At 41.7% G+C, this 25,878-nt stretch overlaps 2 protein-coding genes across 24 annotated transcripts; both read left to right on the forward strand.

Moving 5' to 3' along the window:
- On the forward strand, positions 1 to 4,415 carry TYW2 (tRNA wybutosine-synthesizing protein 2). Of its 16 annotated transcripts, none has more exons than XR_015140936.1 (4): positions 1 to 1,768; positions 3,547 to 3,670; positions 3,751 to 3,823; positions 4,129 to 4,415. XR_015140936.1 is itself a non-coding variant. In XM_086337158.1 (2 exons), exon 1 carries the CDS (start codon positions 24 to 26, stop codon positions 1,410 to 1,412), a length of 1,389 nt encoding a protein of 462 aa, XP_086193284.1. In that variant the 5' UTR covers positions 1 to 23; the 3' UTR covers positions 1,413 to 1,445; positions 3,547 to 4,415. The 16 variants fall into 16 exon arrangements, 1 of the variants encoding a protein (XP_086193284.1); XR_015140935.1 differs by having other exon boundaries at positions 3,547 to 3,633; positions 3,730 to 3,823; XR_015140933.1 differs by having other exon boundaries at positions 3,547 to 3,611; positions 3,730 to 3,823.
- RNF139 (ring finger protein 139) lies at positions 1 to 25,303 on the forward strand. Of its 8 annotated transcripts, none has more exons than XM_086337155.1 (5): positions 1 to 398; positions 3,547 to 3,670; positions 3,751 to 3,823; positions 4,129 to 11,147; positions 23,236 to 25,303. In XM_086337155.1, exons 4-5 carry the CDS (start codon positions 10,970 to 10,972, stop codon positions 25,050 to 25,052), a joined length of 1,995 nt encoding a protein of 664 aa, XP_086193281.1. In that variant the 5' UTR covers positions 1 to 398; positions 3,547 to 3,670; positions 3,751 to 3,823; positions 4,129 to 10,969; the 3' UTR covers positions 25,053 to 25,303. The 8 variants fall into 8 exon arrangements, with proteins under 8 accessions (XP_086193281.1, XP_086193278.1, XP_086193276.1 ...); XM_086337152.1 differs by having other exon boundaries at positions 3,547 to 3,633; positions 3,730 to 3,823; XM_086337150.1 differs by having other exon boundaries at positions 3,547 to 3,611; positions 3,730 to 3,823.
- Positions 25,304 to 25,878: the final 575 nt, after the last annotated feature.

Raw genomic sequence — 25,878 nt, forward strand, 5'->3', positions numbered from 1 at the left:
GTGCGCGTTTTTCTTCCTGTTTTATGCGTGGATGTGCAGAGGCAAAGCAGAGGGAGTTTCGTGGAAGGAGTCGGAGAGAATGTGGGGCCAGCAACATGGAAGGGGCAGGCGGGAAGCCCACGGCTGTTGTTGCAGTTGTGACTGAGCCTCGATTTACTCAGCGATACAGGGAATATCTCGAGAAGCACAAACTCCTGGATAGACAGCACCGTGTGAAAAAGCTGCGGGATGGCACCGTGGCGCTACCGGTTCTGAGAGAGGCCCTCCTTGAGCAGCATCTGCGAGAGCTGAGGAATCGTGTGGCTCCAGGCAGCACCTGTGTGCCGACGCAGCTCCTGGATCCTGTTCCTTCAAAGAAGGCCCAGAGTTACTCACCTGCCCAAAGGCTGTGTCTTGAGGTGAGTCGCTGGGTAGAGGGCCGCGGAGTGACGTGGTCGGCCGAGTTGGAGGCTGACCTGCCCCGATCTTGGCAACGACACGGTGATCTCTTGTTGCTGAGTGAGGACTGTTTCCAAGCCAAGCAATGGAGACATCTGGAACCAGAACTCTGGGAGACGGTTGCCTCGGCACTTGGCGCCCAGCGTTTGGCCAAACGAGGGCGGGTGTCCCCGGATAGCACTCGGACTCCAGCGGTGAGTCTGCTGCTGGGCGACCACGGCTGGGTAGAGCATGTGGATAATGGGATTCGGTATAAGTTTGACGTGACCCAGTGCATGTTCTCCTTCGGAAACATCACTGAGAAGCTTCGTGTGGCGTCGCTGCCCTGCGCCGGAGAAGTGCTGGTGGATCTCTATGCGGGAATTGGTTATTTTACTTTGCCTTTCCTGGTTCATGCCGAGGCTGCTTTCGTCCACGCTTGTGAGTGGAATCCCCATGCGGTAGTTGCTCTGAGAAATAACCTTGAACTCAATGGAGTAGCTGATCGATGCCAAATACACTTTGGGGATAACAGAAAACTGAAGCTATCAAACGTTGCCGACCGGGTGAATCTGGGGCTGATTCCCAGCTCTGAAGAAGGCTGGCCCGTTGCCTGCAGAGTGCTAAAACAGGATGCTGGAGGCATTTTGCATATTCACCAAAATGTGGAGTCTTTCCCAGGGAAGACTCTCCAGCCTCCTGGAAGCAGTGAGATGGAGGAGCATTGGCCTTCTCCTCATCAGATTATCAGCAACCAGTTGAATAATGGAGCTACCAGTGATTCTAGGAGGAAAACGCTGTCAGTGGCCACCAAGCCAGAGTGGCAGAGGTGGGCCAAAGCTGCAGAGACTCGAATTGCCACACTTCTTCATCAGGTGCATGGAAAACGGTGGAAGACACAAATCTTGCACATCCAACCAGTGAAATCCTATGCTCCCCACGTGGATCACATAGTCTTGGATTTGGAATGCCGCCCCTGTCATCTAGTTGGCTAGAGGAGGTGGATCCTGAGATGGGAGGATCTACTTGTGAGTGACCCTGAAAGCATCAGCTCAGGCCAGGTCTCACCCCTCTTGTCTCCTGGTAATCTAATATTTTGTGACCCTGAAAGCAGGCCCTCAGTCAATACATATAATTTCAGTTGTCTTCCATTAACATGCTAACAGAATGAGCCACATCTCTGGGAGAAAGCAGTGTGGCTTACTGAAATGAGACCTGTCTGCGCAGTTACAAGGTCTGAATTCTGGCCTCGGTTCTGTCAAGTGGAAGACACAGTGCAGTTTTCAAGATCACTGCAGCTGTAATATGGAAACTTGCCTGGAGTGGTGCCAGAATGGAAGCAGGGAGATGGGTGAGCAGGGCTTCTGTGGTTATTGAGGCATGAGATGATGGTGGCTTGTACTATGGTGGTGGCAATGGGAGGAGAATGGACTTGAGAAATAAAATCTGTCTAAGCAGTGGTGTCCAAAGCAAGACAGAGTGGTGCTGTTTGGTTATTATGACTGACTAAATTAGGGAGGGATGAAGACAACACTTACTCCAGTGTACTGACTCCATTCCCTACTTTAGCATTCCTAAATGAGTGTGTGGGGAGCAGGGTGGAGAGAGTGTGTCTTATGTTAGGTTTATTGTGGCAGAGAAAGTGTTAAAGAATGACTACATTAAATGATAGGAAAACTAGATTTCCAACTGTAGCTTGTGCAGTAGCTGCCAACTGCTAGATATTTTTTAAAGTTTGAGTTAAAATCAAGGATCTTTACAGGCCCCAATTCCCTTTCCATCTTCCTTCCTGGCAACATGAGGGCCAACATAAGGAGCCCTAAGGAATGTCGGAAATTGTGAGTTTTCCAGGCCTCACCTTGGTTTACTGTTGAAATGACTAATTATAGGGAGTCAGTTTACCTTTGGGGTGACTAATAGTCAAGAATCACCTTTCAGAGCTTTGTTTTGGGGCACTTTGAAGCCATATGGGCCTGTTTGCCTGATGAAAGAAATACAGAAAAGTGTGGCTTGGGAATTCATGGTGGCCTAGTGGTTAGGATTCCAGGCTTTTACTACTGTGGCCTGGCTTCAGTCCTTGGTCAAGGAACCAAGATCTCAAGAGCTGTGTGGCCTGGCCAAAAAAAAAAAAGGCAAAGTGTGGCTTTCTCAGTATTGTGATTGTACCTGGCATTGGGCTGGGTTGCCTGTCCTTCTCTTGCAGCAGTGGCAGTAAGGACAGGATTGCTGCTATGTGTGTTATTCTGCAAATATTAAATGCCTGCTGTCTACATGAGCCACAGGAAATATGAAGAGACATTAGATGCTGTCTCTGAGGGTCTCCCAAGCTAGCAGCAGACCTAACAAATGGAGAGAGTTGGGACACAGTAAGTGCCACGTGGGTGATAGTTGTCGTCGGAATGTGAAAGTGGGGAAGAAAAGCTCTCTCAGGGAGGTCTTCAGAGAGGTAGTGTTTGAAGTGGGTCTTAAAAACTGGGTGAGATTTTGTTAAGTGGAGTTGGTGTGGAAGCAGGTGCTGCTTGAAGAGACTAACAGGTGCCAGTTTGCTCAGAGAGTGTTTGAAGCGGTGCCAGTAGATCAGTTTGGAACAGAAGCAGCAGTGAGAGGCAGGCTGAAGATGAGTGTTGACGTAAGGATTAAAAGGAACAGTGTCTGGTGCAGAGCAGACTGTCATGTGATCCTGCAGAGGGAGCCTGGGTTCCATTCCCATCCACAGAGCGGCCTTCCTGTGTTTGCCTTCATCATTTCCTCTTTCACACACTGGGTTTCTTCTCACATGGGTGCCTACTGCTTTCTCTCCTCAAGCTCAAGATGGCAGGCTGGGGCTTGAGCCAATATGGGGAGGAAGGTAGCAGGGGGGGACTGAGGAACGAGTCAGGGAGCCACATGTCCAGGGGCTGAGGCTGCCTTCCTGCCGTAAGGTGTGGGAGAGGCAGCTCATGTCAGGTGCGCCCAGGTGAATTCACTCACCTTGTCCTGCATACCAGGCCCTGAGTGTTAGTGGGGAAGGGAGACATGTGGGCTCTGCCTTCATGGAATTCAGGTTCATTCATTCAGTTCCTGGCAGGTCTACACAGAAGTGTGACCTGAGGCAAATCGTCAATCTCTATTTTGTTTCCTCATCTGTAGGTTGGAGTTAACAACTGAACGTGTCCTGAAAGGAAGATGTTTGGGTTTAAATGAGTTAACATACGGTAACTGTCATCACAGTGACTGGTATATCTTGAATATTTCCGTCAGTCTTTGTATGAAGGTAACTACCATTTCCCAGTTCGCCTGTGAGTGATTGCTACACATCTGCTTTACTTATAGCAGAAGGTCCTTATTTTGAAGGCCATTAACTGGATAATGAGGATGTTCTGTGATTTCTGCGCATCAGGCACTGGGTAGAGGGCCAGGGACACAGGTGAGTGAAGCTGAGTTCTGCCTACATGGAATCACCATCTGGTGACATAGACATGGGGGAAGCAATGTCAGTGCCATGTACTAAGTGCACATACAGAAACAGATGGGTATTTACAGGCACACGTCGGGAGGCACCACCCACATTTGGGGATCTGGGTTGTGGGAGGTGGAGAGGGTGACTGGGAAGGTGGGAGCAGGGATGCCTAGGCTGAAAGTTCCAGAGTGAGCAGGAGTTGTGTGTGAATGGAAGAAAATAAGGGTCCCTTAACCTTTTTCTCCAGTTGAGTATATCCATTTACATTACAGTTTTCTCCAAGCACTTGCCGGATGGCCTGACCCAGAAGAGACGTCTAATGAAACCAAGGAAAAAAGACTAAAGGAGTCAGGAGGCTCACTGAGTTCCTTACAGATTCAATCTAGGAATTTGTAGAAGCTCTAAAGCTTTCCTTCGTAGGTGTCAGTATTAGTTGCTGATTAATGCTCCCATTTGATGGAGAAGTTGTGATTAAAAAGCAATAATTTTATCAAACTCTTAACTGTAAGCTGTATTCATTAACTCCATAATTTTAATAAATTATATACTTGTATTAATATACCAGTATCATGTATAATTTTAAATATGCAAATTTAAAATGAGAAACTAGTTTATAGAAAAGCATTTTTTTTTTCCAAGTTAAACCATATCTTTAGTGGTTTTTTTTTTTTTTTTAAGAAAAATGGATGGCATTAGGTTTTTTTAATAATTATTACATTTTGCATAATACATTTGATATACAATAATGAGCTACATGAATCAGGATTTAACTGGCAGGATTTAACTGGAACGGAAATATAGGGGTTATGAGGTCATTTTTCTCTTAGAAAAAGCATTTTTAATTTCAGTTTTTCCCACCCTGAACACGTGTGAGAAGAAACTCAATATATGTCATTCTGAACAGCCTCAGGGTGCAGCTACTTCACATTGGACAAGCCATTAAAATAGTCATTTTCAAGCCGAACTATTATTTTAAATGATTAAAACTATTTTCATATTTCTAAAAACATTTTTGAGTTTTGTTCTGGAATACAGGTAAGTTACTTGGAAACAGTTTGATCTTTTTGAAACTTGTTTTGAGCATTTGTCAGAGCAGTATTTAGTCATTAATTTTTTTCCATCATGAAGCAAGACCGTTCTTCATTCTCTGACTGATGCCTTGTGAATTAGGACATTTGCCGCTCTTGCTGGTAGGAACAGGAATTATCCACACCCTGTGTGTGTGAGCTCTGAGTATTGTTTCCTGTAATCCTTTCGGATGGTTCTTCTGTTGGCCTTCAGTAGTTTCCTGTCACGTGGGCTGGCCATTACTCAGCTGAATGCTTTTAGGGCCTGGTCAGCAGATCTCTGGAGTTCCCTCTGTGTGTGGCTCTCTGCTTCCTGGCATTCTACCCTGTGAACTCCACAGTTACTTGGGCTCCCAGGACTCCCAGCCCCATCTCCTCACCACAGGGAGTCTGCTGGCCTCCCCTGGCCTCTTGTGCCACAGCCTAGAATGCTTCTCCAGGCAGTGGGCCGAAGCAACTGTATGGCTCACCTTGTTTGTTTTCCAGCTCTCGTGGACCGTTGCCCCCTTCATTGCCTATGTCCAGTGGCTTGTGTTGTTTCATAAATTTTGTCTAGTTTTTTAACTATTTAGAAGTTTACAATAATTGTTTTGTACATAAATGTACAGCTTTCACAATCATTGAAGAAATTCACTCTAGCAATAATAAATATATATAATGCACTTCAGTTGACATGTTTCAATGTGTAAAGCACATAAGAATTTCTTGCTACAGTTATGTTTTAGCAGTGATATCTTTCTGATTAGATATGATAACTTGCAAGATTTATTGACCAACAATCACACATGATTTCAGAGAGGCCAGAAACAGTAAGAAAACAGGTATCTGCCTCTGGGTATTTAAGAGGTCAAGGTTGAATCAAAAGTAAGCAGAAAATATTGAATATGAAGCTAAAACTGAATTTTGGTATAACATGTTTAGGCAGGTAGATATAGATGGATAGACTTAGTAATTGAGTTTTATTTTAAAATCAAAGCTATGTATACTTATGAAAAAAAAAAAAAAACAGTTCTGAAGCTCATTTCCCTTCACTTTGTCTACTTTCAACATTCTCAAGTGGGCCTATGTGCCAAAGGAGATTCAGGACCTAACCTAATGTACCAACAGGAACCATGAGTCTGGAACTGGGCCTGAGGATGTGGGGTCAGAAGCAACTGCATTCATACAGGACAGAAAACAGTACCCACCTACCCTCTGTCATAATATAGTCTGGAGAGACCTGGACCATCTGAACCTTCCACAGAATGTCACTATTACATTCATGACATCATTACTACTTGGGCCAGATAAGTGAAGTCGCTCAGTCGTGTCCGACGCTTTGTGACCCGTGGACTGTAGCCCACCAAGCTCCTCTGTCCATGGGATTCTCCAGGCAAGAGTACTGGAGTGGGTTGCCATTTCCTTCCCAAGGATAGGAAATAATCACTAGTAGGATAGGAAAAAATCACTAGTAGGAACCAGCATCCTTTTTAACATCAGTGAAATTTTAGGGTCCAGGGTGGTCTGCTTGAATGTCAAGACGTCTCCACAATAAAGAATGAATTTTTGCATCTCATTCATTTTATCAGTATTATTCTGCCACCAAGGAACCACATCAAGCTCCAGCCTTAATTCAGAACCTGGGAATACTGCTCTGATTCATACACTGGGTGACTGGAAGGCTGCCAGTTTTCAATGGGATGCAGAGCACATAAAGGCTATGTAGCAGGTACAGGCTGCAGTGTAATTAGCGTTAATGCATGAGTCATTCGATACAGGAGATTTTCTACAGGACAGGGGTACCTGATAAGCAAAGCAGTCAGAGTTTATGGCAAGACTCCAATTGGAGAATCCCAAGGTAGACTTCTAGTTTCTGTAGCAAGGCCAAGGAATCTGCCGTGGAGAACATGTCATTCACAAATGGCTCCTTGCATGCTGATGGGCCTTGGTAGGAACAGCATCTCGTGGGGCATTAAGTGACCCTATAGCCCAAGTTGCCCGTGATGAGCTGTTTTGTCAGACGCACCAATCAGTCCATCATAAGGTGGAAACAGTACACCTGGGGTTGATGACAAGTAGGCCGGGGGAAAACAGGTGCACAGGCAGGCGGCCCAGGCTCCCACATCACACTTACAACTCTGGCACCATGGTCCCTCCCACGACTCACAACTAAGGCTGCTTGAGAGGCTCTTTGTTTAGCTGATGGAGGCCAAAAAAGCCCAAGCTAAGTTCACAGATTGGTTTGTGGGGATATGGGTTCAAAACAAAAACAGACTTTTGCTGCCCTATAGTCCTACTCAGTAGTTAAATGACAGGGGAGTTTGGGGTAGTATTCCTGATCATCCATTTTGTGTGGAAAGGGAAGTGGCTTGAAGTAAAAATAGACCTTCTTGGCAAGTGGCAAATAAGTTAGGGGATTAGGGGCCTGGAATGAAAATGATTAGAAGACAGGGGACAAGGAAGCCTGGAGAAGCAGCAGTAGAGACATCTATGGGATTGGGCATGTGAGTAAAGAACTTTGGGTTGTATAACAATGCCTACTGGGGACTCCACCACAGTAGAGGCACTCAACAACCAAGAAAATGGGTGTGGCTAGTTAACCAGCAGCCGTGTCACCAGCTAACCCAGTACTGGGCTCATTTATGTAGTCATGTCCAGGAATGCAGGTGAGAGGCCAGCAACATGGCCTCCACTCACCCACGGGCCACTCCCTCATGTTCAGCCCTGAGCACTTCATACAACATCATCTGCTTGATAGCATGTTGACTACTCTGGACTTCTATCCTGAAAGGACAGTGATTGACCCTGACTAGAATCTTGCCGTCGCCAGGTATGAGTTTGCCTTTCCTGCCCACAAGGTGTTGGTCAGACTACTTAGCCAATGATTTCCAAGTGTTTGATCCATCAATGTGTCCTGCATAATACTGCCTTTGACTTAGGGACCTGATTTACAGCAAAGGTGGTGTTTCAGTGGGCACATGGCCATGGGATTCACTGGTCTTGATAAGTGTATCTGAAATTTAATGAGAAAAACTATAAAGTAATTTAGGATCAGAGATTATTTTTTAATTAATTCCCAAGGTCTGAGATAAAGTTATGATATGTATTTATCCTTTGGGGAGGGCTATCAATCCCTACCCTTCAAACTAGCATCCCCATCTTTCATTCAAAGGAAAAAATACATAATACATTGGGGGGGGGTAGAAATTCTAAGTGCTGGTTTCCTATTTTCTTCCACTAAGGAAGCTGCTTGTATCCACCCTCTGCTGCAGCTTCTGTACAGATGCCTGTGTGCTGACGGGTGTCTGACTCTTTTGCAATCCCACGGACTGTAGCCCCCTCAGGCTCTCTATCCATGAGATTTTCCAGGCAAGAATATTGGAGTGGGTTGCAGTTTCCTTCTCCAGGGGATCTTCTCCACTCAGGCATTGAACCTGCATTTTTTGCATCTCCTGCATTGGCAGGCAGATTCTTTACCACTGTGCTAACTGGGAAGCCCTGGGTACAGATATATAATACAATACGCTTGACCAACTGCATGGTCACTCTTGGAGCTTGAAATCTTGAGGACATAATTAAAACAACTCTCTAACAAAATCTTCTTTTGCTTCAGATAGCCCAGAATCAGTTCCTGTTGCATGTAACAAAGACTTGGCTGATGAAAATATAAACTGAAAATTCAAATTAAGTTTTACACATTTGACATCTAAGGGCTCTTTAGAGCTACTGAAAAGGCTTTTGAACCACTAATGTCAAATGAAACAGATTTGTATTTTTGAACACTGTAATTTATTAATACATAGACACCACATTATTTTTCTGAGTAGACTCAGTTTACTATATACATGAGCTGTGCAACATTCAAACCAATGTAGAAGCCAGAGAGATTAGATTCAGTGAATTGCAGCTGTTTCTTTGAAAGTTTATCTTTTATCTTAAAAATTCCTAAAATTTTTCTAAAAACTACCTCACTCATATAATTTTAAGGTAGTATTTTAAAGTCCTTACCAGGATCTTATTCAAACCTTCATTTTTACAGATGGGGAAAGTGAGAACTAGTGAGTTTAAAGAGACTTGCTTGAAGTCATATCTGAGTAAGACAAGAACAACTGTGCCACCATCCTGAAAGTTCTGGTCCCAAGGTGGTATTTAGTTTTAATTAGAAATTCTTATACTAATAAAAATATGTGCATCAGATTTAAATCAGAAACTGCTAAAACATGAATAAGAAAGTGTAGGAAAGAGACAAACGCCTTTTCCTAGGTTCTGTGGCTGGGGTCCTGGAAATTAAACTGATAAAATAAAAATTAAAATTAATTAACAAGAGAAAAAGAAGAGTTTATTGACTCAAGTGGTGCACAGACGCCTGGGAGAAGCTAAGTGTCGAATAACTCAAAGAGGTGGTTACAGTTTGGAGCTTATACAGCATCTTAACAAAGAACAATGTATTGTAGAGAAATGGATACAAGGAAAAGGGTTTGTTTAGGCTTTCAAGGATGGCAAACTCTGGGAAGGTAAACATTTGGGGGAAAACTAATGGAAGAAAAGGATTAGTTTAATAAGGTTTGAGGGTGTTTGAGCTGTCCTCTTGGTAAGGGGGCGGTACACAACTTTTACCAATAGAAATTTACGTCTGATTTTTAGGCAAATGGAGGACTTCCCTGATAGCTCAGTTGGTAAAGAATCCGCCTGCAATGCAGGAGACTCCGGTTTGATTCCTGGATCGGGAAGATCCCTTTGGAGAAGGAACAGGCTATCCACTCCCTTATTCTTAGGGTTTCCCTGGTGGCTCGGCTGGTAAAGAATCCACCTGCAGTGTGGGAGACCTGGGTTCAATCCCTGGGTTAGGAAGATCCCCGGGAGAAGGGAAAGGCTACCCACTCCAGTACTCCGGCCTGGAGAATTCCAGGCAGAGTCGACACAACTGAGCGACTTTCACGAAATTAAGATCATTTAAGCAAATGGAAGGGGGGAAGTGCTGAGGTGGAAGGATTTTTGTTTGTTCCTGCTGTGTCCCAACTATCTTCAGCTTAAAATAATCATGTCAAAATGTCTTATTCTGGAGTCTTATGTTCTAATCCGCTACAGAAACATTAAAATGTATGGTCTCTTCCGCCTTGAGAAGGGATTGCCTGGGTATTCTTACCTCAAAGATGTGACCCAAATACCAAGGCCAGAGGTCTTGTCCTTGACATCCTAATGTGGCCAACTAGGGTCCGCAGTTCTGCCCAATCGGGTAGGAGACACAAGGATAATGTGCAAAGGGATGTTTTTCTCGGTATCGCTTACCACACCCTGCCCAAACCACAGCGTCTGCTCCATAGCCCGCGAGCAGCGACGCCTCCAACAGAACCCCAGGAGGCCTGGTAGCATCTTTGCCGGAAGGTCGGCCGCTGAGACCCGGCCTGTCGGTGGAGTTGAGTAGCTCTGGCGGGCGGCGCCTTTTGGCTTTCCAACTCCAGCAGCTCTAAATCATGTTTATGGGACGTTTAATGGGCTCTAATAAAGCAACTAGTAATTCCCGTCCGCGGAAACAGGGAAACCCGCACTGCCCCGACGCTTTTAAGGGTGAGGCGGCTACCCGGAGGTTGCGCCACTGGGTGGCGCCAAAAGCCGTGAAGGCGCCGAAACCATGGTAACGAGAGGGTCATCTGCTACGCCGAGCGTGATGACTGCGCCGGATTATGACGCAAACGTCGGCGCGCGGGCTCAGCGGTCTCGCGTGACCGCGGGCGTGGCCTCCCGGTCTGGCAACAGCAGCAACGGCAGAGGCGGGCAGGCGAGGTCAAGATGGTGGCTCCGAGGGCGGGGGAGGCGGTGGAGGGAGGAGGAGCCAGACCGTAGCCTGCCGGAAACACCGACACCCGGAGGCCTCCCGGGAGCCGCCTCAGCCGCCGCCTCCGCCGCCTGCTCCAGCTCGAGAGACGCGAGCGGGCGGCGGGGCGGGCCGTGAGAGAGACACGAGAGGGAGGGCGGGGGCGGAGTCGCCTGCCTTCGCCTCCGCCCCCGGCCGCCGTCCCGGGCCCTGCCCCGCGCGGCCCGCCCAGCCCCGGTGTGGCAGCGGCTCATGGCGGCGGTGGGGCCCCCGCAGCAGCAGGTGCGGATGGCCCATCAGCAGGTCTGGGCGGCGCTCGAAGTGGCGCTCCGGGTGCCCTGCCTCTACATCATCGACGCCATTTTCAACACCTACGATTCCAGCCAAAGCCGGTTCTGCCTCGGACTCCAGATCTTCCTCCGGCTCCTTGGTGAGAGGGACGGGGTAGGATGCGTCCGGGGACGGCTCAGCAGGCCGAGAGGTGCAGGAGGGGGAAGTTGGCCGTGCGCAGGTGGATGGGGGTGGGGGCGTGTGTGTGTCAACTAGTTTCGTTTCCCCCCCGAGTTGGAGGGGGGGGCGGCGTCTTTGTGGGCCGGGCGGGAGGAGATGACACTTGTCTCGGAGTTGACAGCAGAGCGGTCCTTCCAGCGAGTCAGCCTCCTGTTGGTTTTTGCCTCTTGAGTGAGGGTGGGGAGGAAGCAGCGATGTGCGAGCATGTGGCCCTGTGCCTGCTGCTCTCTTGGGGAGTGAGTCTTGTCTCACCGCGTCCTATGCGACAGCCTTGGAAAAACAGCACCTCTGCTTACGTTTTGCCATCTCGCCGTGTGTGACCTTGGGCTCTTCGTGCCGAGACCTGGGCCTCAGTTTCCCCCTTTCCAAAATGCGCAGTATTCGTGTGTTGTCATCTGAATGACATCCACACGAAAGAGAATGTCAATCAAACCTTGAGACTTGGCCAAAGACCTTCATGAAGAAGATGATACTTAATAATGAGTCCTAAAATTTTCCGTGAATAGAGGAGAAGGTATTGAGAACGGTTATAAAAAGGTGGCTAGAAACTGATGAGATTTATGAAAATCAGTATCTTCGTTGTGTAAGAGTGGAGTGTGAAAAGCATCATGTACTTCATTCCCCATTTTCTCTTGCATTGCCAGAGTGAGAAGCATTTATGTTTAAGTTTTTAAAGAACTGAAACGTGGCAGATTTTGTTGATGAGGTAGAGTGTCAGGTTTTAGTGAGGTAGTGCCTTTGAAGTGTTGCGGAGGACAAGCGGATGGTGAGATCTTTTCTAAGCCTTTCTGAGTTAGAAGCCATCTGTTGCTACTTTATTCTTTTTAAAAATGATAATATTGAGTTTTCTTTTCAGCGATAAATAACAACACTTGACATTTTTTGATACTTTACTTTTGCAGCGCATCTTCACTGGTATTATCTAAGCTGATTTTCAAAAATCCCTCAAAGGAGATTGGGTGGTGTTATGAATAGTTTCATTTTACAGATGAGGAAACTGAAAGTCCTAGAGGTTGATACACAGCAAGATCCTAGACTTAACGTTGTCTTAAGACATCAGGTGTGCCTCATTTTCTTCCTCAGTACAGCTGTAATCCAGATACAGAATGGTATAGTAATGATCATAGCACTACATCTTAAAAACTAACAGATGTGAATGTGATGTTCCTTAGCACAAGACTTCTCAGTAACGTAATCTCACTTACCACTGCAAAAATGTGATGCCCTCATCATTTGTAGCAAAAATGGAGCTGTGTGATTTCCTGTATATAGAAATAGCAAATCATTATATTGGTCACCTGAAACTATTATGTTTTCTACCACAATATAAAAAGAGAATTAGCAACCTTAATGTTTTGTACTTAACATATTTTGTTTAATCCTGATAGTTGCGGGGGGCGGGGGATAAAAATGAAATTAGTTAAATAATGTTACGGTGAAATTAATAAGAACAGGAACCTGATGGGAAAGCATTTTTTTCCTGTCATTTAGAAGTTCCTCATCATAATAAGGCAGTTGCTTGTCTCATTATATAAATAGAAAGGTGGTCCCAGCTGAGCCCGTGACTGCCAACCCCTCCCCCCCCCCCATACACACACTCATCCACCTTAAATGATGACATGATAACATACATGCCTGCAGTCAGTACCTGTACTGATTCCTGGAGTGGGGAGACTGAGAAATGGAGAACATTGATCGTTTCTATTCCTGAACCCCATAGGAGAAGAGAAAGTTTGCTAGAGAGTAGAAGCTAACAGACTCCTAGAGAACTTCATGAAATTTGAAATTACGCAGTTCTGTTTTGGGCAATAAATAACAAATGTAACATGGACTTGAGGGTGGTAGGAGGGGCTTCCCCTGCTTCTGCTTTGAGAGGAGGCAGGAAGAAGCCAAAGTGGAGGAGCCAAAAAAACCCACAAAACTGGGTTTGAGAGGATTCACAAAGTCATTCTGGCAGCGGTGTAGCCAATGCCTTGAATGTTCTGGCCTGTATACTACAGAATGCAGGGCGCTCACGGTTGAGCTTCAGGCTGCTGTGGCTGCTAAGTCGCTTCAGTTGTGTCCGACTTTGTGCAGCCCCATAGACGGCAGCCCACCAGGCTCCCCCGTCCCTAGGATTCTCCAGGCAAGAACGCTGGAGTGGGTTGCCATTTCCTTCTCCAGTGCATGAAAGTGAAAAGTGAAGGTGAAGTTGCTCAGTCGTGTCCGACTCTTGGTGACCCCATGAACTTCAGCCTACCAGGCTCCTCTGTCCATGGGATTTTCCAGGCAAGAGTACTGGAGTAGGTTGCCATTGCCTTCTCCGGAGCTTCAGGCTAGGGAACTTTAAACGAGTATTTTCTTTGATTAACTCTTTTGTAATTCAAGAACACTGAACTAGTATTTTCTTTGTACTATATCCATGCTGCTTATTTATGTAGCAAATCATGGAAGTTAGTATTTGACAGGTTAAATAAGAATGTGACTCTGTCAAGTTACTTACCTGTTTTGTGCCTCTTTTCTTCACCTTTGTGAAGATGAACCATAATACTGTATTTCTCTTATAGAGTGTTAACGGCAATAAGTAAGGCTATAAGCTCTTATAACCGTATCTGGAATCTAGTAAGGAACATGTCATTGTAGCTACTAGTAAACATGGTATTAATAGCTTTTAAACAAAATTTTTATACTTCAGTTAAGACCATACTACTGTGTTACAGATATTTTGGTTTTTGGAAGTCATTAGCAAAATGTTGGTGCTGTTTATTTGAAAATTTTGATTGCAGAATGTTCTCTGGGTCAGATTTTAATGAAAAATACAAAATATTTTCCAAGTCTGTCTCTTGACTGCTCCTCACATTGTGTGTGTTAGTTGCTCAGTCATGTCCAACTCTTTGCGACCCCATGGACTATAGCCCGCCAGACTCCTCTGTCCATGGGATTCTCCAGGCTCAGAATACTGGAGTGGGTTGCCATTCCTTCTCCAGGGGATCTTCCTGACCCAGGGATTGAATCCAGGTCTCCTGCATTGCAGGCAGATTCTTTACTATCTGAGCCCCAAAGGAAGCTCCTCACATTATGACAATGTAATTATACTAATTTATCATATTTGTAAGAATAATAAAATTATTAAAAACTGGTTTTGGTGGGGGAAAATTTCACCCTGAATAAAAATAAATGTGCTAAATATTTGAGGATCATTCATTGAAGGACAGGAGAGCCTGGTGGGTTGCAAAGAGTTAATCACGACTTAGCAGCTGAACAACAAAACAATGAAGCATCTTGTTTATTATTCAGAGTGAGGGTTTGTGTGTAAAAGATACCCAAAGATGGTTGAAGTCAATTGTTCTCCCTGGGTAGTTTTTTAATAATTGTAGACCTCTCTGTACTACTGAATATAAATCTCAAAATTTGTCAATCTCACCTTTTTCTTAAAATGGAATTGTCAAGATGGAAATCTTTTCTGCATCCAGTTTTATTTATAGTGTCCAAAGAATTTACTCTCCTACAAGAAACTATTACTACTATACTTTTATTTGTTATTAAACTAATACGAGAATTCTGCAGATCAGAATATAAAGCATCTCACTTTGGAGATCCAAATTAGATCCTATCATAATATATATAATTTTTAAGAATATTAAGCTATTCTTAGGAGGTGTTAAGTGCTAAATGAAATGTAACCCAGTGCAGTGTAATGCTGAATTAGCAAATCTAAATCCAAGGCAGAAAATGCAAGCATAGGAGTTTGTTTTAATAGTATTACTCATATAATGACAATTCATCGACGTGGAAAGGCCTTTCTAAACATAGGAGAAAATCCGGAAATTACAAGGGAAGTTTTGATAAATTTGAGTACATAAAAATGAAATACTTCTTGATGACAAAATTCTTTTTTACAAAGTTTTTTTTTTTAATGACACACCAAGGGGGAAATATTTGTGTCATATTTAGTTGAAGTACTAGTAAGAGTTTTACTCTGCCGATAAGAAAAATATTTACTCCCGGAGGAAAATAGGCCCCAGGATAAGCATATCAGAGTAAATAAAATGTACAAGGTCAATAAGCAAAACAAAAATTACTCAGCCTCATTTATAATTAAAGAAATGCGGTTAAAATTTTACTTGCAAGATTGGTAAAAAATTCAAAGTTTGAATAAAAACTAGTTTGGCAAAGGTATGGGGAAATAGATGATGTTAAACAGTTTTGGTAAGCTGTTGTTTTTATGTAAAGCCACTTGGCACTGTCAACTGAAATAAAAATTCATTAGACCTTTTGACTCACAATTCTAGTTCTGAATATTTGTCCTGAAGATACAGTTTTACAGAAAATGTGGGCAAGAATATTCGTTGCAGCATTGTTGGTAATAACAAAACAAAAATTGTTAATCTAAATCTCTGTTGAAAGAGAATCTATTCATTGTGTATGTGTACTAGTTACAGCCATGCAGTGAAGTTGTTGAAAAAAGTGACTGACTTTTGGTGCTGTAGAAGGAACTCAGAAAACCTGTGACTGTAAAAACAAAGTGAAGTGATTGTAATGATTGACTGCATTGGGATAGCCTAGGGAGTCCGAGCAGATACCGTTGACATTTTGGAGGAATAATTCTTTGGTGGTGGGAGTGGCGGGATTGTGGCCAAATGATTGGTGCAAAATCTGATCCTGGTTGAGAACCACTGAGATGGACAAATAGACCAATAAACAGCATAGAGTTCAAAGCCCAGAAACAGACCACCTATGTATGTGGAGAAACTTGATGTGTTTCAGAGGTAGAATTGAAGTACAATTGAGGTAAATTAGATTATTCTATTTGTGGCCATTTGGTTACTTAAATGGAAAAAATTATATTGAACCCTACCTCACATAAGTATATAAATAGTTCAAAGTGGATTAGTATCTTAATGTGAAAAGCAGAACTTTAAAAAGTTAGAAGAAAATGTAGAACTTTTTTTTTTAATCTTAGAGTAAGGGAAAAGTTCTTTAAAACTATATAAAAGCAAGTGTATGAAATAATAAATTCAGTGATATTAAAATTAAAAACCTCTGTTAATCAAAGGGAGCATCAGAAAGAAAAAAGAGCAGTCCTACATCTGGAGAAGATGCTTGCATTACAGATAGCTACAAAGAGTCTGTAGTCAGAATATTTTTTAAATGACTATATTCAGCAAGGAAAAACAGCTCCATAAATAAATGAGCAAAAGATAAACTGGCATTTCACAGAGGAAGAAACATGAATGGTCAATAAGTAAGAAGATGCCCTCTTTGAGTATTCAGAAATGCAGTTTTTTGAAAAAGTTAAAAAAGACTCCATTATTATAATGGGATCTCCTTTGGGTAAAAAGCAAAAAGAAGTATTTATCCATGAGTGTGTTTATTTATGCAAAATTTGGTTAATTCTTCATTTAATACCTATGGGATTGGACTTTTTAAAAAATCATGTTCATATGTTTTTAATAAAAACATACTTGTTAAAATTTAAAAGCAATTTATCTTATTAATAAAGGACTTAGTATCATTTTTTTAAGTTTGATAGAAAAAATTTATCCTATAGTTTGTCAGGTACATCTACAGATTAACATTTCAAGATGTTTTATTTGTTCTACTTTTCATTGCATAGGTTTCCCTTGGGAGTAGTAAGGCAGTTATGACACTTATTTTAGTACTGTTCCATCTTTATTCTGTCAGGCGTTGAAATGTTTTTCCACAGCTTGCTTTAGGTTATATGTTATATATTAAAAGTATTTAAGGTACTTGGAGAGTTGTATTATTATTATTTCCTTCCAGTTTTTAGTCCCGAACTTCCAGAAAGGTTGTGAATGGACTTTACACAGAAAAGAGTTGAACATTGTGTTGTATAACGTACATGGTGGTTTGTTTTTTTGGTTTGGGTTTTTTTTTTTTTTTTCTTGTCTGCTTGTTTTGTTTGCTCACTTTTGGTAATCCAAATTGAAAAGGCCCTGAACTCTTTTATGAATTGAGTTCATATATATCTTCAGAGCGCCTGAATTGGCTTGGATTCCTGCCCCTTTTCCTGCCTTGAGCACTTAAGTAAAACTCGAATTACTGGAGAACCAGATCCCTAAATTGTGATGCTAGTTAGTTCTATTTGCCACTGTCCCAAGGTGCTTTTTCCTTGTAAAGCAGCATTTATATATAGCCTTGATTACTCATTGCAGGTCACTCTTAAATCTTAACGAGGAAACTTCTGTCTAGGAGCTAAATTTTCTTAGGCCTACAGGTTAAATATCAAGAGTTGAATGTCTGGAGTTGGGAAGATGAAACCAAACTTCGGTGTTATTGCCAACACTTCCTGAAGGCCTTGAGAGGGAAGAGTACTTGAGAGACTTGGAGAGTTGACTTACTTTTTTGCCATGAAAATGACAGCTGATTCTGTATTCCATACACAGGAACATGAGTATAAAGGAAAAATTTAAGGGCCTCCTATGCATACAGACTTTGGGTAGGAATTAAAATCATTTTATACTATTCTCAAAATGTTTGTGGTGGCATGCATGTGCTCAGTTGTGTCTGACTATTTGCGACCCCATGGACTGTGGACTGTAGTCCACCAGGCTCCTCTGTCTGTGGAATTTCCAGGCCAGAATACTGGAGCCGGTTGCCATTTCCTACTCCAGGGGAGCTTCCTGATCCAGGGATCAAACCAGTGTCTCTTGCACTGGAAGGTGGATTCTTTAACACTGAGCCACCAGGAAATTCTGGTCATTATCAAATCTTGGGAAGTGATTTTAATCAGGAAAGAGATAATAGTATAAGATTGTTACTTACAAGGAGATATCCAGTCTTTGAACTTGTAGTCTCACTGCCTTATTTGCCTGTCATAGTCTCTTTTTTTCTTTTGGTACATTTGCACAAAGCAAAATGGCAGTTTTTATCCAGAAGTATTTCTAAAAACCCAAATCATTCCTTAATCTGTGTGTAAAAATAAGCTTTAGTGGTGGGGATAAAGCTATTAGAATAAAGTCTGGTTATAAGTTATAGCAAAGTTCATCAATATTGACGGGTAAAGATTAATTTACCACTTTGTGAATAGCAAGTTAAAAATAATTTACAGTTCCTACTTAACTCTCTCCTTTTAAAAAGTGGCATAAAGTAGAACTGAAGTTATCTTGATTTAGTTTTGACTTATTTTAGATTAAATTTTGTCTCAGGAAAAAACTACTGACTTTTGTTTTTCTATTTAGAGAAATTAAGATTACATATGGCAGCTGATTAAATTCCATTTCCTGTTACCTTCCATGGAAGGGGTTTCTAATCCTGTTCAAAAAAAAAAAAAAAGCCCATTTTCTATTGAAAGGGCCATTCCCAGCTGTCAGCTTTTGGGGAGATTATTAGTGGCCCACTTGCTCAGAAAAGCAGGTAGTTAGTTCTTGCACGGAGGTTGCTGTATTTATATCTTCCAGGTGATTGTTTCCTTCTGTTCTGTTTTTCACAAATGACCTGACAGATTGGCACAAAATAAAATTTGTGGGCAGTCATCATTTGGAGGAACTTGGTTCTTGCTTCTAACTGCAGTGGATTGTGAAATGCCTCCATTGTAATGTGCATTATTGGTCTTGGTTACATACTGAAGTCACATGGGAAGATGGGTGTTTAATTTGGAGTTTGTCACTTTTTCTGTACTCCAGGGTTTCATTTCTCAGCTTTGTCTTGTCATAGTTTTTCATTTCCAAGTGGGCTGTGTTTCATGGATGCCTTTAAAAATATAATTCAGAATCCAACAGAAATGTTTATTTCCCTAGTGAATACTAATTGCACTTTATTTTCTACAAAATATTTTGGGATCCATAGACATAAAAGTTCAGATCCTTGCTTGCTATCAAGGACATATTACATAATCAGTTCAGATCAGTCGCTCAGTCGTGTCCGACTCTTTGCGACCCCATGAATCCCAGCACGCCAGGTCTCTCTGTCCATCACCAACTCCCAGAGTTCACTCAGACTCATGTCCATCAAGTCAGTGATGCCATCCAGCCATCTCATCCTCTGTCGTCCCCTTCTCCTCTTGCCCCCAATCCCTCCCAGCATCAGAGTCTTTTCCAATGAGTCAACTCTTCGCATGAGGTGGCCAAAGTACTGGAGTTTCAGCTTTAGCATCATTCCTTCCAGAGAACACCCAGGGCTGATGTCCTTTAGAATGGACTGGTTGGATCTCCTTGCAGTCCAAGGGACTCTCAAGAGTCTTCTCCAACACCACAGTTCAAAAGCATCAATTCTTCGGCGCTCAGCCTTCTTCACAGTCCAACTCTCACATCCATACATGACCACAGGAAAAACCATAGCCTTGACTAGATGAACCTTTGTGGGCAAAGTAATGTCTCTGCTTTTGAATATGCTCTCTAGGTTGGTCATAACTTTACTTCCAAGGAGTAAGCGTCTTTTAATTTCATGGCTGCAGTCACCATCTGCAGTGATTTTGGAGCCCAGAAAAATAAAGTCTGACACTGTTTCCACTGTTTGCCCATCTATTTCCCTTCTTTCACTCTCCACTTCCACCTTCATCAAGAGGCTTTTTAGTTCCTCTTCACTTTCTGCCATAAGGGTGGTGTCATCTGCGTATCTGAGGTTATTGATATTTCTCCTGGCAGTCTTGATTCCAGCTTGTGTTTCTTCCAGTCCAGCGTTTCTCATGATGTACTCTGCATATAAGTTAAATAGACAGGGTGACAATATACAGCCTTGACGTACTCCCTTTTCCTATTTGGAACCAGTCTGTTGTTCCATGTCCAGTTCTAACTGTTGCTTCCTGACCTGCATGCAGATTTCTCAAGAGGCAGATCAGATGGTCTGGTATTCCCATCTCTTTCAGAATTTTCCACAGTTTATTGTGATCCACACAGTCAAAGGCTTTGGCAGAGTCAGTAAAGCAGAAATAGATGCTTTTCTGGAACTCTCTTGCTTTTTCCATGATCCAGCAGATGTTGGCAATTTGATCTCTGGTTCCTCTGCCTTTTCTAAAACCAGCTTGAACATCAGGAAGTTCACGATTCACATATTGCTGAAGCCTGGCTTGGAGAATTTTAAGCATTACTTTACTAGCATGTGAGATGAGTGCAATTGTGTGGTAGTTTGAGCATTCTTTGGCATTGCCTTTCTTTGGGATTGGAATGAAAACTGACCTTTTCCAGTCCTGTGGCCACTGCTGAGTTTTCCAAATTTGCTGGCATATTGAGTGCAGCACTTTCACAGCATCATCTTTCAGGATTTGGAATAGCTTAACTGGAATTCTGTCACCTCCACTAGCTTTGTTCGTAGTGATGCTTTCTAAGGCCCACTTGACTTCACATTCCAGGATGTCTGGCTCTAGGTCAGTGATCACACCATCGTGATTATCTGGGTCGTGAAGATCTTTTGGTCAGGTTATTATAAACTGGGGCTTCCCTGGTAGCTCAGCTGGTAAAGAATCTACCTGCAATGTGGGAGATCTGGGTTCTATTGCTGGGTTGGGAAGATCCCCTGGAGAAGGGCATGGCAACCCACCCCAGTATTCTTGCCTGGAGAATCCTCATGGACAAAGGAGCCTGGCGGGCTACAGTCCATGGGGTCACAAAGAGTCGGACATGACTGAGTGTCTGAGCACACACACACAACTATAAACTACAATATTAGGTGATGTCTCAGTGTCTGTAGGATGGGTAGGATTTGGACAGTCAGGGATTTGGGAAGTTGAATGGGGCCATCCTGCCAAGCAAAGAGAAGAATGTAAATACAACTGTAATTACGGCAGAGAAGAAGGGGTGTGTTTAAGAAAGAAATCTGGAGTGTTGGTTCATGTGTTTAGAGGAATATTATTGATACTTTAAAGCAAATTGGGTCCTTGAATGTTAGAACAAGACCTGTAGATTTTAATCGGTAATATCAGAGCTGCTGCAGTATTTTGAGCAAAGACATGAAGAAAGGCAGTTTGGTGGCTTGTAGATGAATTTGAATGAAAGAGTTTTTGAGACAGACTAATAGATGAGTGTCACTGAGGGAAAGGGGAGGTATAGATATTAGTAGAATTTGTCACTAATTTTCAGAGTTTGAGGATGGGGGTCTAAAGGTACAGTTAAAAGAATAATAATGGTATCTCTTACTGAAATTGGAAATCAAAAGGAAGAGCTGTTTGAGGTCAGTTTAGGCTTAGGTTTTAGAAATTCTGAGTATAGTAGTTGCAGTGCAGAAGTAGAAATAGATGAATATTTGGATGTGGTTTCTATAGTTGAGACCTTGGATAATAATGTTTATTGTAGTCTCACTTAAAAATTTGTCAGAGCACCAAGAAAGAAGGTGCTGGATGCACCTTATGAGACCGTATATTGGTGCTTATAGTGTGGGAGAGGGGGAAACTTACTAAAATACGTTTTGGTTTTCTGAATGCTGTTTTAGTTTGAAGAATTAGAAGGATGACTGTTTGAAGAAAGGGCTTCCCAGGTGGCGCTAGTGGTTTAAAAAAAAAAACAAGAAACAATAAACCCACCTACCAATGCAGGGATATGTAAAGAGATGCGGGTTTGATCCCTGGATCAGGAAGATCTGCTGGAGGAGGGCATGGCAACCCACTCCAGTATTCTTGCCTGGAGAATCCCATGGACAGAGGAACCTGGCGGGCTACAGTCTGTGAGGTCACAAAGAGTTGGACATGACTGAAGCAACTTGGTACACACAAACATTTGAAGAAAAAGATTCAAAAGGAGAAAGGAAACGTGGAGGACATATTTGGTATCTGTAGGAAAGTATATACAGAAAAAAAGTGAACTTGGACCCAAGGGAGAATTCCCAAATTCAAGCAGCAGGAAAAATAAGAGCCAGCAGGAGTTCACAGTTTGAGTAAAAGGAGGAAATAGGGGTAACTATAAATGTAAAACTTAAACTTGACATTCTAAAGAACACTTTAAGAAAAATGTCAGATTTAATAGGAACAAATGTCCATTTTGCTTATTTTTAGTGTTTTTGTAATGAAGTAATCTTAACTTTTTTTAAGGTTTTCTTCAAAATTTTTTACATTATCAAAGTATGATAACACATATACAAGAGATTTGGAAAATACAAAACAAGGTTATATATAGTTCAGTTATATATTACAATTAATTTTTAAGTAGATAAATTAAGATTTTTAGTTGGAGTTTCAATATCAAACTCTCAAAAAATAATAGAATTAGTATACAGAGAAGTAGGATATTATAGACCTGAAAAGCACTGTGAACCAATTCAACATAATTCAGATTTATACAGTTTTCACACAATAACAGGATACAAATTCTATTAAGTTCCCATAGACTGTAAACTAGGAGACACTGGAACATATGCAGGGGCATAAAACAAGGTGCAAAAATTTCATGGTCCAAAGATATTGAGATCATATAGAGTCTGTTCTCTTATCATTGTGGAATTATATTAGAAATCAGTATGAAGGGATATTTGAAAATAACCCACATATTTTCAAGTGCAGTGTGACATTTACCAGGAGAGACCTTCCATCTACCCATTGAAAGCCTCAATAAAGTTAAAGCTGAAAAAAACACGGAGGGTAATTTCAGAGAAGAAAGCATTTAAATGCTTTGGTATCAAGATGAGATATTAATATTAAAGATACTTTAAACAAAATCCCATGTATTTGGAAATTAAATGTCTACTTTTAAATGACAGGCGTATCTAAGAAAACTAGTTTTGAATAACTGAAATTATAATATACATTCTTTCAAGTTTAAAGCTTGTTAAACTGTATTATCACAACAATCTCATCTTGGAAATATTTTAGTAATTTGGTTTCTGGAGATATAATGCTACTTGAATTACTCTGAAAATTAGAAAATAAGGGGTAAGATTTTAAGGATGTGTTTGATCTGTCCTGGTGAACTCTGATTTTACAAAACACTTACGGGCCTTTAAGCCTAAACTGTCTTGAGGCATAATGTTCATCAGTTTGAAAATGTTCACGCTTATTAAAGGAAGAACATCATAACTTTTAGTGGAAAAACATGCTTTAACAACGTTTCGTTCGAATGACCTCTTTCTCTCTCTTTTTTTAGGTATTTTTGTATCCAGTATTGTTCTGATCTTGTCACAGCGATCACTTTTCAAGTTTTACATGTACAGCTCCGCCTTTCTATTAGCTGCGACTTCAGTGTTGGTAAATTATTATGCTGCTTTGCACATTGACTTCTATGGTGCCTACAACACATCAGCTTTTGGAATTGAGCTGCTTCCTCGAAAAGGGCCCTCGCTGTGGATGGCACTCATTGTTCTACAGCTAACGTTTGGAATTGGATACATCACACTACTCCAAATTCATTCCATCTATTCACAGTTAATTATTTTGGATCTCTTGGTTCCTGTAATAGGCTTAATCACAGAACTACCGTTACACATCCGAGAGACTTTAGTTTTTACTTCTTCCTTGATTCTCACATTAAATACAGTGCTTGTCTTGGCAGTGAAACTTAAGTGGTTTTATTATTCCACCAGATATGTTTATCTTTTAGTGAGGCACATGTATCGAATTTATGGATTACAGTTATTAATGGAGGACACATGGAAGAGGATTCGTTTCCCAGACGTCCTGCGAGTCTTCTGGCTAACAAGAATTACAGCTCAGGCTACAGTATTAATATACATTTTAAGAATGGCCAATGAAACTGATTCCTTCTTTCTCTCTTGGGATGATTTTTGGGACCTCATTTGCAATCTCATAATTAGTGGATGTGACTCTACACTCACGGTACTGGGCATGAGTGCTGTAATTTCCTCAATAGCCCATTATTTGGGTCTTGGAATATTGGCTTTCATTGGGTCAACTGAAGAAGACGATAGGCGACTTGGCTTTGTAGCACCTGTTTTATTTTTCATTTTGGCTCTTCAGACTGGTTTAAGTGGGCTAAGACCAGAAGAGAGACTTATCCGCTTAAGCAGAAACATGTGCCTTTTATTAACAGCAGTCCTGCATTTCATCCATGGAATGACAGACCCCGTATTAATGTCGCTCAGTGCCTCTCATGTGTCATCTCTTCGTAGACATTTTCCTGTGCTCTTTGTTTCTGCTTGCCTGTTTATTCTTCCTGTTATACTCAGTTATGTTCTTTGGCATCACTATGCACTAAATACATGGTTATTTGCAGTTACAGCCTTTTGTGTGGAACTCTGCCTAAAAGTAATAGTTTCTCTCACTGTGTATACGTTATTCATGATTGATGGCTACTATAATGTCCTCTGGGAAAAGCTTGATGATTATGTCTACTATGTTCGTTCAACAGGCAATATTATTGAATTTATATTTGGAGTAGTAATGTTTGGAAATGGGGCTTATACTATGATGTTTGAGTCAGGAAGTAAAATCCGGGCTTGTATGATGTGCTTACATGCCTATTTTAACATCTACTTACAAGCAAAAAATGGCTGGAAGACATTCATGAATCGTAGAACTGCTGTAAAAAAAATTAATTCACTTCCTGAAATAAAGGGGAGCCGCCTACAAGAAATAGATGACGTATGTGCAATCTGCTACCATGAATTTACAACATCTGCTCGCATCACACCGTGTAATCATTATTTCCATGCACTTTGCCTTCGGAAGTGGCTGTACATTCAAGATACTTGTCCAATGTGCCATCAAAAAGTGTACATTGAAGATGATATCAAGGATAACACAAATACATCTAACAACAATGGATTTATTGCACCCAATGAAAACCCAGAGGAAGCTGTAAGAGAAGCTGCTGCCGAATCTGACAGGGAATTGAATGAAGATGACAGTACAGATTGTGATGACGACGCTCAGAGAGAAAGAAATGGAGTGATTCAGCACACGGGCACAGCAGCTGAAGAACTGATTAATGACGATACTGATTAAAATAGCATTTACTGATCATTGAGGTATTTGTTTAAAATTAAGTTCATCCAAAATGGAGTAATCTGCTTCACTTCGTGTGTAACCAAGCACAAAAACAGTATCAATGTTGAATCTGTGAATGGTTTTCCGTTTACTGTGATGTGCTACTGTAAATATACCTCTTTAATTACTTCTGGTCTCTTTGGTGACCTATTTAAATTTGTGTACATTATTGTACATAGAATAAAATGTTTTCACATTTTTATGACAAATTTGAACAAATAACTTTTTAATAGATGTAATAATATGGTGCGTCAACTGTGCCAAAGATTCCTCAATGAAAGTCTGTGATGTATCCAACTCTGGACCCTAGTTTTTTTTTAAAATGGGTGTGAGAGAATAAAAATGCAAATCAGGGGAAACTATGTTAAATCAAGGAAATAAAACAACTTGGACCAGAGGATAAATTCTATATGTATATAGAGTATTTTGCAATTAAGGGGAAAATAGGCTGTCAGAAGTGACTGAGACTTTTTTGACACTTGATATTAGCATTGTAGTTGAGCTGGGTTTGAAAGTAATGATTCAGATCAGAGACTGAGAGAGTTCAGAAGTAGGCTTATTTATATCAACTAAACTTTGGTATAAACCAGGATGTGCTAATGGTTTTAATTTTGATGTAAAAATCAGTATATTTATTAGCCATTCTGTGTTTGCAGCATTGTCATAACATTGTCCTTTTGAACTTTTAAAGAAATTACAAAATGAAATACTTTGGGGGGTTTTCACTATTTTAAACCAAAACATTAAGTGATTTTAAAAAATTCTGATCTGACTTCATGGGTGG

This window comes from Bos grunniens, chromosome 14, assembly GCF_055505025.1.
Source record: "Bos grunniens cultivar Pamir isolate PY7600 chromosome 14, Bosgru_T2T1.0, whole genome shotgun sequence".
NCBI classification, from domain to species: Eukaryota; Metazoa; Chordata; class Mammalia; order Artiodactyla; family Bovidae; genus Bos; species Bos grunniens.